General features: G+C 45.0%; 3 protein-coding genes across 3 annotated transcripts; all 3 read right to left on the bottom strand.

The window, feature by feature from the left end:
- Positions 1–221: 221 nt before the first annotated feature.
- ugcg (UDP-glucose ceramide glucosyltransferase) lies at positions 222–6614 on the bottom strand. The gene is made up of 10 exons (XM_069700933.1): positions 6194–6614; positions 4517–4661; positions 3353–3455; positions 3095–3196; positions 2900–3012; positions 2487–2665; positions 2325–2411; positions 1859–1966; positions 1619–1697; positions 222–1213 (listed from the first exon to the last, which is right to left on the bottom strand). Exons 1-10 carry the CDS (start codon positions 6289–6291, stop codon positions 1043–1045), a joined length of 1185 nt encoding a protein of 394 aa, XP_069557034.1. The 5' UTR covers positions 6292–6614; the 3' UTR covers positions 222–1042.
- A 50-nt stretch (positions 6615–6664) lies between these two features.
- Positions 6665–10223, bottom strand: LOC138622269 (molybdopterin synthase catalytic subunit). Its single transcript, XM_069700934.1, has 5 exons — positions 10138–10223; positions 9894–10005; positions 9385–9541; positions 9119–9242; positions 6665–9045 (listed from the first exon to the last, which is right to left on the bottom strand). Exons 2-5 carry the CDS (start codon positions 10003–10005, stop codon positions 8965–8967), a joined length of 474 nt encoding a protein of 157 aa, XP_069557035.1. The 5' UTR covers positions 10138–10223; the 3' UTR covers positions 6665–8964.
- A 6-nt stretch (positions 10224–10229) lies between these two features.
- mocs2 (molybdenum cofactor synthesis 2) lies at positions 10230–11383 on the bottom strand. Its single transcript, XM_069700935.1, has 3 exons — positions 11308–11383; positions 10479–10603; positions 10230–10356 (listed from the first exon to the last, which is right to left on the bottom strand). The coding sequence occupies exons 1-3, from the start codon at positions 11317–11319 to the stop codon at positions 10230–10232; spliced, it is 264 nt and encodes an 87-aa protein (XP_069557036.1). The 5' UTR covers positions 11320–11383.
- Positions 11384–11665: the final 282 nt, after the last annotated feature.

Raw genomic sequence — 11665 nt, forward strand, 5'->3', positions numbered from 1 at the left:
GGACAGAAAATGAACTGTTCAATGAAACGGCGGCGGATGTTTCGGTTAAATTTTTTGGCCAAAAACAAATAAATTATTTACATATTTTTTTCCTTTTGTTACAAAAACAACAAAAGTAAACAACAGCTGCGATAATCATTTCAACTAAAGTTTGAAATATTTTACTTTGAAAAACTGGACTTTACTCTGAAACTAAAACAAACTAGTTTGAATGTTGAAAAAAAAAAAAAAAAAAAAATCATCACCTGGCCGTTCTGGTACAGCTCCATGAGGCTAAATGCTAACAGCTAGCTAATGTGCCGCAACTAATGATGAATGGTAATTTCTATGAATTTTTCTGTCAACAAAATGTACAATTGGTGAAAACTGCCATTTAAATCTTCCCTCACATCATTTTGATCAAAACATCTCCGGTGTCACGTTTTACAAACGACTGATTAAACCAAATGGTTGTGACTCACTTCCCGTTGATCAATAATTGATCAGTTTAGTGTTTCAGGGTGTGCGCTTCGACTGTTTTCATGTTGAATATTTTCAGAATAAAAGTCAAACTAAATATGAGAGCAGAGTGGAATTTCAAAGTAAAACATTTGTTGCTGTTCAGCTGATTTTATTAAATAAAAAAAATTAAACGCAAAGCTGAGAACAAAAAAATAAATCAGCAAATCAGGAGAGGATGTACTCTATCCTGTTTTCCTGCTCTAATCAAAGATCATACGATTCAGTGCGATGCATTACGCCCCCATTTTTTTTTTTTTATCGTTTTGTTTTTTCTTCCTTTCTTCGCTCTCATCGGTTCGTTCTGGCATCGTTTAGTTTTAGCACCAAAAGGAACATAAATAGTAAAAACACACACACACACACACACACACACACACACACGCACACACGCACAGACACACACGCACGCTCACTCAAACACACTTCAGTTTTTTTTCTCTTAAAAAACAAATAAACGTCAGTCTCTCTCTTTCTATCTTCCTCCTACTCTGTGATGATGATGACGGTGATGATGATGATGATGAGGAGGAGGAGGTGGTAACTAAACGTCGATGATCTCCTCGGCCGTGCCGCCGCAGCGCAGCCGGTAGCGTCCGGTCCTCCAGCTGATGGTCGGGTCCCACAGCGCCGACAGGAAGATCTGCACTGCCATCGACTCGCGAATGAACCAGGCGACGGCGAAGTCCAGCTTCGAGAAGCACAGCGGGCCGCCCTGCGGGGGATGTCATCAGTCAATAACCAATCAACAACCATCTGAGAGCACATCAGAGCTGCGCGTTCTTTTTCAGGTTTCAGGGAATCTTCTGATGTTTACAAACGAACAACAAAACAAAACAAAACAAACGAGACGTCTGTAAACTGACCAGCAGAGCCAATGCTGGTTAAACTGGTTAGACTGGTTAAATTTCTCCAGTTCATCCGAGGAAGTTGACTTTAATCTCATAAACAAAAGCGAGTGCTTAAAGGGACTGAGACACCTGACCGCACCACGGACTTGTCAATCAAACAGACACGCCCTCAAAAACCCGTTGTTTTTTTTCAAAACAAAAGTAATCGGCCTTGAAAAAAAAAATCCCCTTTCAAAACGAAGGCATGAGATTGGGCTGAACGTGGGTACCTGAACTCCAGTGAGCTGAATGTAGTCACAGATGAACCAGGCGAGACAGTGACACATGAAGAAGACCATCATGTCCCACCTGCGACACAGAGAGAGATGCACACACAATCCGTAAGTATTTTTCCCTTCAGACGATCAATGACGCCGATCAGGTAACGTGATCAGTGAAACACTCCCTGGTTTACACAAGCCCCGTCCGGCGGTGACCTCAGCACGCCGTGCTGTGATTGGCTTGCCTACCTGAACACGTGGTGCGCCGCCCAGCCAATGATGAGGCTCGCCAGGAAGCACTCCGAGACGGGCTCGAGCACGGTGGCAGGAAGCATATTGATCCGCAGCTTCGTCCACCTGAACACAAACATTACTTCAGTAATTCTTCCTTCCGAGGCGTTGGAGCTCATTTTTCCTCACACACACGACAGTTCACAAAACATTTTCACAAAAATTACAGAATGATTCATCTGAAACTGTTCGGCAGAATAATCAATAATATAATAACGGCGTATAATAATAATAATAATAATAATAATAATAATAATAATGCAAATTATTTTATAATAATATATTCTCAAAAATATACCAGCTTTAAAATAATTCTACACTCTCACGTTATTTCAACGAGAGAGGAAAAAAAAAAACTTGTAGAAATGAACCAGACGACGTGAACAATAAAAACAGCCAATCGCGAGAGGAGCTCCGACGTCACCTGATCATGCGGGACTGGAACTGGCCAATGGAGTACGAGCCGGAATTCTGCAGCGCCACCTGTGTCGCCATGGAGAACTTCCAGCCCCTGACGAGATAAACACGGTTACCGGGGGAAGTCTCTTCCGATGCGTCAGGCGGGCGCTAACGCTGACACGCTTACCTGTCGGCGATGGCTTTTGCCATGAAGTAATCCTCCGCGATGTACTGAGCGAAGGCGACCAATCCGCCGGCCTGATCCAGCACGTCCTTCCTCATCAGACACGACATCCCCGTCACGCATTTTATCCCCGTCACGTTAGCCGATATGTAGGAGCGAGGGTGGGACGTCCCAAAATACACCTGGGAGCACGTTAGCGTTAGCATCTATTAGCATCAAACAGCTAGTTAGTTTAAAATGACGACACTTTGAATATAGTAAATGTTAGCGTATTAGAAATGACAACAACAACAAAACAAACAAAAAAAATCACATTAGCATTTCAAGACACCTATTGTGACATTGGCTTTAGCACCATTAGCTTATCTGGTAAACCAGTCAGAAGACTAAGCGTGGACTTAGCGCGTTAGCCTCACCTGCTCCAGTGTGGCGGCGAACCCTTGGCGGTCGGCAACATATGGCAACCCGTGGACCAAGCCCACCTTCTCCGTCATCTGATTGGTCAGATCTGTCAGCGTGTCGGGATTCGCTGTCGCACGCAAACAAAAGGAGTCATCGTGAGGACGGGCGCGGCGACGACACCGGAGGTGAATCACCGCGGCGGTACCAACCTTTGATGCCGCTGTCACAGATCCAGATCAGGCCGTATTTGGCTCCTTCATAACCGGGCATCAGGTTATTGATCTTCGGGTTGATTCCAACTTTCTTTCCCCCTGACAACCAAACGACACGCTGATGTTAGCTGCTAACGGAGGACAATATAAAGGGACGCGCACGCCGCCAGATGAAGTCCGTTGCTCTGGATACATGACGAGAGAATAACGGCGTGAAAAACGGTGAACAAAAAACAAACAAGCAACATTTCTCACCGATGAACAGCCGAGCATCCACGTTGGGATATTTTCCCAACAACTTCTTGCAGACGTCAACAGCTGGATCGTCGAGATCCTGAACGCACAGCAGGATCTCGTACTGCAAAACCAAACGGTTCAGTTACTGAATAAATCCCTGATGGAACCACAGTCTGAGGGACAGTAGAAACACAGTCTGAGGGACAGTAGAAACACAGTCTGAGGGACAGTAGAAACACAGTAGAACTAGTCTGAGGGACAGTAGAACCACAGTCTGAGGGACAGTAGAAACACAGCAGAACTACAGTCTGAGGGACAGTAGAAACACAGCAGAACTACAGTCTGAGGGACAGTAGAAACACAGTAGAACTACAGTCTGAGGGACAGTAGAAACACAGCAGAACTACAGTCTGAGGGACAGTAGAAACACAGTCTGAGGGACAGTAGAAACACAGTAGAACTACAGTCTGAGGGACAGTAGAACCACAGTCTGAGGGACAGTAGAAACACAGTAGAACTACAGTCTGAGGGACAGTAGAACCACAGTCTGAGGGACTGTAGAAACACAGTAGAACTACAGTCTGAGGGACAATAGAAACACAATAGAACCACAGTCTGAGGGACAGTAGAAACACAGTCTGAGGGACAGTAGAAACACAGTAGAACTACAGTCTGAGGGACAGTAGAAACACAGCAGAACTACAGTCTGAGGGACAGTAGAAACACAGTCTGAGGGACAGTAGAACACAGTAGAACCACAGTCTGAGGGACAGTAGAAACACAGTAGAACCACAGTCTGATGGGCAGTAGAAACACAGTAGAACTACAGTCTGAGGGACAGTAGAAACAGTAGAACTAGTCTGAGGGACAGTAGAAACACAGTAGAAACACAGTCAGAGGGACAGTAGAACCACAGTCAAACCACAGTCTGAGGGACAGTAGAAACACAGTAGAAACACAGTCTGAGGGACAGTAGAAACACAGTAGAACCACAGTCTGAGGGACAGTAGGAGTCTGGACTTCGTTAAGTGGTTGGGGGCAGTTGACAGGTCAAAGGTTGATAATTAAGTGGTGGAAATGTGGTTGCAGTCAGGTGGTAGTTGGTTAGTTAAGTACTGAGGGGTCGTTGGTTAGTTAAGTACTGAGGGGTAGTTAGCAGGTTCAGGAGGTTCTGAGCTTCACCTTGGGGTAATCCAGAGTGAAAAATGTCTCGAGGTTGGAGATCAGATTTGGGTCAACACCCTTCAGCGGCTTTAACAGAGAAACTCCTGCCAACTGCACAAATGGCTGTTTGACCTCTGACCTTTTCTTGAGGAGGTGGAGACGTCTAAAACAAAAAAGAAGAGAGAGGTCAAAGGTCAGCAGCCTCAAAATCATCATCATTATCATCAGCAGCAAAATCTGAGAAACATGAAACCATCTTCATCGGGACAGTTCAGTCGGAGTTTCCAGGTTTCCCAGAATGCACTGGAACCGTTTTTAACGTTAAGCCGGTCCGTCCGCCTCCATCACACTCTACTCTGACTTCTCTGTGGAGGTGGAGCTGCTCGTCACAACCACTGCTGCAGTTTCACGTTACGTCAGATAGTAAACACTCATCGTGTGACTTTAGCAGCCACCTGAAGCATTCACTCCGTCTCAAAAGACCCCGTCACGTCTTCAGAGGAACCAAGTCTGCAGGAAACCAGTCCACGATCCAGAGAGTCTTTAAAAGCCCGGGATTCTTCTGAAAATCCCATAATCTGTTTAAACCCTGAGAATTACATAATAAAGAGTTTCGCTCCAGAAAAAGCCTGGAAGTTTTTCTGTATCGGCGGAAAGTCAGAGAAAAGAGGAATAAAACAGCTCTAACGGCTGCAAACGCCCAAATTCCCACGTTACGACACAATCAAAGAGCTGCCGCATTGATCAGAACAACCTTCTGCCGGGTGAAGCTGGAAACCAGAAGTTTCTAAATCTTCCTGGAAATGCAACCAACCCAACTTCTTAAGCAATAGATGCTGGGAAATCACGTGTTGCACAAGACTCCACAGCACCACACTGCATTACAAAACCAACTGCTTTTACTCTGTCGTTATTCTGCTGACACACCGGTATTTAATTTTGATGTGATTCTTTGAGAAGAACGTATTGATCTACAAGTTGATAACTATCGTCTCTTGGTCCCAATAGAAAAAAACAAAAACAAAACAAAAAACAACAACAACAACAACAACAGCTGTTTCAGTTTGGCTCCGTGTTTGGTGTTGGGAAGGACCCTGAAACTTCAAAATCAGGACATGAATAAATGACAAGGTGAAGTGAATAGTTGCCGAATTAAAGAGGAACTCTTAAAACGTCTCCACGTCATGTTCACTCCTTTCCTCCACGTCCAAAACAATTGCTGCCGACTATACATGTTTAAAACGACAGGTTTCTGAACGGGATTCAGCATCAATAGAGGAAATAAGACATTTACACGGCTAAAAACAACGAACAGCGACGCAACCGAATTAGACCCGTAAATCGACCTCTAAGCAGAAACAACCCCTCCCTCCGTCCACCCCAGCCTCGTCAAAAAACTGTCCCGGTGGACAATTATTTAATTTTAGTCTTTAATCAGTTTCCCGGAGGGAGCGGATTCACGAGCGGCGCTAACGTTAGCCGGCTAGTGGTTAACCAGGAAAACGCCCCAACAGCCTGCCGTGTACACACGCAGGTTTACCGGCTGTCGCACATCCAGAAATCCGCCGAGGAAAAGGGACGAGAACCGGGTGTGTTTTTCGGCTGAATCCCCCGTAAAACAACAGTGCGGCAAACGCAGGAAAAGAGCGCAGAGGCGTCGCGGCGCTAGCCGTTAGCCTGCGGCGTTAGCCTTACACATAGATGATGGACATGAAGTGCATGAACCACAACACGAGGAAGAGCAGCAAGCCGAACACGGCCAGGCCCTGCATGGCGAGCTCCAGCACGGCCATGGCGCTCAGCGGGACCGGGGCGGGGGGTCACAGACCCGTGGGGGGCGGGTAGAGTCGACCAGCTGACCGGCCTCGGAGCGGAACCACCCGGAGGAGCGGAGTGAGAGACTCCGCCGGCAGGACGACGAGTTTGGCCTCCGGCTGACAGTTGAAGTTGCGGCGGGAGCCAGTCCGGGTCAGGAGCTCCGCTAACGGGCACTCAAGAGACCGGAATCGGCCCGGCGGTGCTGGCGTCCGGGGTCACGGTGAATTTCGGGGGTTTGACAGTCAGCCGGTCTGCTGACTGTCAGCTGACCAACCGGGGGGAGACGGCGGGCATACCGGAAGCAACACAGAGAAGATTGCGACACAGAGAAGATTGCTTCCGGAAAACTTCAAAATAAAGCTCTTTATTTTTTTTTGTCTTAAATATTACTTCTTGACTTTATCATCAGTTATGAATATTAGAATGTTTTCAGGAATAATATTTATAAAGTTACAAACGGCTTTGCATTGAATTACAATAGCACAAACGGAAATAAAGCCCAATAATCATACAAATAAAAAACTAACAATTAAAACTGCAAGCAGTGATATAACGCTGCACGTCGGGGATCCAGCGGGTCGGGGCCGCCGTGGAGCAGGCGAGGGTCCGCATGTTCCCCCTTGCAGTTTACATTTTTTTCTCGATCTTGTTCCTTATTATTCTTAAAAAAAATTTAAAAAATTAAAAAAAAAAAAAAGTTGGTTTGGAGTATCGTCTGACCTTAAACATCAACTTCCTGTGACATGTTGAAACATCAAAATTAGCAGCATCGCCCTGGCTATAGTAGATACAAAAATGACTTTTGGGTCACTTTTTGGAAAATATACTATAGTAAGACTTATATATATATATATATATATTTTGGACAACATACAGGATGAAGCTTTTATCACTTTTTGGAGTATGACCTTTTTCTGAACTGACATGCATGCCTCAATTGGGGATCAAACCCATTTACATCTCACTGAGGCAACTGCATCATACTATAACATGTCCGAAATATGAAAAAAAAAAAAAAAAAAAAAAATAAGTCATACTCTGTCGTCCAAATTATGGAAAAAAAAATAATAATTATACTATAGCATTAAAAAGCATTAATGGGATTTAGGGGGATAAAGTTTATGGTAGTTCGGACAGAAATTCAAGAAGCTTCATTTTTTTGACCTTTGTTTTTAGTATGACTGCATTTACAACGCAAACCTGAAACCGGCAAACTTGCAACCGTGTGGCTTACCCTTACGGGGAATTGCCCTCAGTGGACACACGTGTGGCTAACACTTAATGGGACTCGTCCTCCCTGAACCGTGTTGATTACCTTGAGCGGGGCTCGAACCCGCTTCCTCATGAGGTCGTTTCCAGCTCTGAAGTGGCGTTCGTAGACCACTGCACTATCTTCTGCGCTGAAGAAAGAGTCGCGACGGAGAAAGTGTTCACTCAGAGCTTTCCAGTGACTCCACCGACAGTCTGGTTGACTCAACAGGTAAAAGATTCTACTTCACCACGGTTGGTATTGATGGTTCAAATTCCACCTGTTGATGGTGATTTAACTTTTAGTGAAGTTGAAACATTTGGAGAAATTGAAAAAGTTTTGCATACACCACACATTACAGGAAGATATTTAATATCACCGCAGACTTCCTTGAAAACACGTATATCTAGTATCTAAAGAATGTCTGCGGCAATTTTGGTCGCATTTGAATGAATATTTGTGGACAGATAGGTTGCAGTGAGCTAAAGATTTGTCACAATGAGAGCATTCTCCTGGGAAGATTGGTGGTGCAGCAGTTAGCACTGATGCCTCTCAGCCAGAAGTTTAGGGGTTTAAGTCCCTCCTTCAATGTGACTTTAAAAAAAAAAATCATACTATGGCATGCCGTCCAAATTATGAAAAGAAAAGTCATAATACTCACTAAAGTGACCCAAAAGTAATTTCTGAGAAATAAAGACAAGAAAATATAATTTAAAGTCGTCAGTTCAGTCCTCTGTGAAGTACGTAACCTGAGAATCAGCGACAAAGAAGACAGGATCTGCAACTCTATCTTCATCTGGTGACTCAGCACATTCACAGTCTCTGAGGGTTTAACGGGAAGTTGTTTGGTCACCTGATCTCACCTGGTGAAGATCTGAGGTCTCCGTGTCAAAGTCTGGAGTCTCCATCAGGAGCAGTCTGTCCAACAAAGATGCTTTGACTGAGACAGAGTCCTCCTCTGGGCCCCCCGGTCCCTCGGACCTGGCTTCTGATTGTTGAGTTTCTTCAAGGTGAATCAAATGACCTCAGAAGTGATTGATCAGGGACTGCGATTCAAACTCTGATCAATTAGAAATATGATCATCACAAACATCGACATGTTGACTCAGAGGATTTAATTCGACAGAATCAGCAGTTGTCGGGTGATCAGTGACATCACAGCATTGATACCAGGCTGTTCTGACAGCAGAACAGACTCCGGTCTGACGACAGTTTGTGATCAATATCTCGGTCCGGTGTTCAGATGAATCACAGCACCCAAAAGGTGACCGTTGGAAGAATTAAATCTTGTAACACCACTTTGTACATCAGGGGGCGGTAGTGAGTCTTTTAAACATCGTGCGGACGGCCCCTTTACCGACTGTTCCATTCGTTCGCCTCGGACTGAAACAGTTTTGAATTATTCGACGTGCAGATCTCCTCTGGACCACGAGCACTCGGAGTTCTCCTTCCAGCTCGCCTCCTGCGTGTCGTAAACCTCCTGTCAATCACAGTTACACCGTCAATCAGCAGCCGTGATGCCGACCCGGTCGTCGTGGCGACTCGGCTCTTACCTTCTTCCAGATGGGGACGTTGGCCTTCAGCTGGCTGATACAGTGCTGGATCGCCTGCTGGCTGTCGAGGCGGTGAGGAGACGAGATCGCCATGGCAACGCTGGCCTCGCCCACCTTCACCCACCTGAGGGAGGTTCACGGGTGAGTTTGACCCGAAACAGTTCACTTCATTCCACAACTGTGACACCGCAGCTTTAAGAGCGGGGTCAACGGGGTCACAGAGAGGTATCATTAAACCACTATGGTAGTTGGCATTAGCGTCTCACCCCAGCCTGTGGTGCACACAGATGTGCGTCACAGTCGGCCATCGCACTCTGATGTCAGCACACAGCTTGGAGAACTCTGATTGGGCCATGAGCTCATACGCCTCATACTCCAGACCAATCACCTTCCTGCCCTCCACTTTGTCTTCACGGGTCGTACCTTTTGTGCACACACACACACACACACACACACACACACACACACACACACACACACACACACACACACACACACACACACACGATCATCATCAAACTTAATCTTTATCATTTCCAAATAAAAGGTTTTTAAAATAATTTATTTCTTCACATATTATTTAAAATACTTTTAATCATATGAAATTATTTTTTTCCCCCAAAATATTAAATTTATAATTATCCACTTTTTTTTAATTATAGTTTTTTTCTATTTTGGTTGTTTTTCTCAGAATATTCAAAGTAATCAATAATCAGATCCTCTGTATCAATAAATAAATAAAAGTCAGTTTAACTAGAACTTAGTGAAAACTAACCAAGAAACACCGAAACGGCTCCACAGGAAGGGCTGATAACGGCGTCAACCACTTCCTGTACAGACAGCCAATCACGGCTGAGCTTGAAGACGTCTTTCAGCTCCTCCGACATCTGAAGAAAAGAAACATGATCACATGACGAGCAACAGAACATTAAAGTGATATTAATGAACAATAGCAATAACCCCGTCACAGAGGGGTTCCTGATGTCACGTGACACGGTGACCTTCTGCAGCGTTTTTACCCAGCATGCATCACGGTCGGTCAGTGCCGCGTGACAGAGCCCTCGTTGTTGATGTGCGATCGATTCAAAGTGATAATTTACGGTTCTGCGTTCTATCCTCCGCTGAGCGGCGGCACCACGGCAACCTCGTCTCCGTCTCCCAGAGTCACCACCTCGTCGCCGATGGCAACGTACTGCTGACGCACAGCTAACACCACGTGATCCCGCAGCACCGACAGCCTGAACACGGAAAATAAACATGCCTCAGCTGATTGTGTCAACACATGTTCAGACATTTTAAGGACATAGTTGGTGTCATGTTGGCGTGTTGTGTTTGCATGTTTTGTTGGCCTGTTCTGTACCTCGGGTGTCGCCGTAGCAACAGCGTCCAAAGGTCCCCGCTGCTAATTGGTGTTGGCACCGCAACAAGCTCCTCCTCCTTCACGCCAGTCAGCTCCACGCTTTTAGCGAAGTACAACACATAAACCTGAAGAAAACTTTTTCAAATTAATATACAACTAAAAATAATGTTTGCAGCTCAGATAAAAAAATTTTAAAAAAAAAAGTTTAATCTTGACTGAAAACTTTAATAAGTTTATTAATTTTATTAAACCACTGAAGTGTTTTATTGTGAAAATCTTCAGCGGGGCTCTTCAATGGTGAAGCTGCTTCAGAGACAAATGAGTGTTTCAAGATGCTGATTAAACAGGCTCGGACTGTCAGAATAAAATGCAACTCTATAATGTGTAGTTTTATATTGAAAATTGTTTTTTTGGGGGGGCAGAATTTCACACGTGGCTACCAAAGGGGCCAGAAAACAGCCAGTGTTGTTTCAGCAGGTCAGTGGGGTCTGGATATGTGCGTCGCCCCCCTCGTGCTTCTCACGAGGATTTGCCGTGTTTCCTCGAGCTGGTTCACGCTGATTTCGGCTCCTGCAAGACTCCCGTTTGTAAAAGGTGAAACTTAAATATTTCCTCCCTGAATAACATATTTTTGCCAAACATGAAATAATAATTGTCAACATGAGTCCGACTTTAATTCGGCGCTGAAGCTGCATCATCAACACGCGCTGTTATAAACACTTTTGACGTTTGTTTCATTCCGCTGGACGGCGCTGCGGTGTTAAATGGGACAGAATGCGAACAGAGTCTGGTGCGAAGGTCTGTAAAAACAACATGAAGCTTCACTCACCTGCGCAGTCATGAATAAAATTTGCAGTTCAGCTTAGAAACTTCTTCTGACCGGAACTGAGGTTTGTTTACAGGAGACCAACACTTCCGGGGTCCCTCTTCTTCTGCTGGAAGATTTTTGGCGACTCCCAAATAGGAAGTGGGGCGTTTCCGCCGCCGGCTGGAGGGTCATCGTAAAGACGTAATTTAGTAAGTTTTCAAAATATGAAGAAAAAAAACAAAAACAATAAATAAAATGGAAGAGATTTGAAAACAGTTCAGCAGAATCAGAGGAAACATCCAGAACTCCTCTTCTTCGTGTGTCTCAGACTGTCTGCAGTGTTTTTATATTCAGTTCTCAGGGTTACACACCTCGTTTG

This window comes from Brachyistius frenatus, unplaced genomic scaffold (genome assembly GCF_029030835.1).
Source record: "Brachyistius frenatus isolate BFR_SWC_R1_liver_20210118 unplaced genomic scaffold, ASM2903083v1 Contig_35, whole genome shotgun sequence".
NCBI lineage: Eukaryota > Metazoa > Chordata > Actinopteri > Embiotocidae > Brachyistius > Brachyistius frenatus.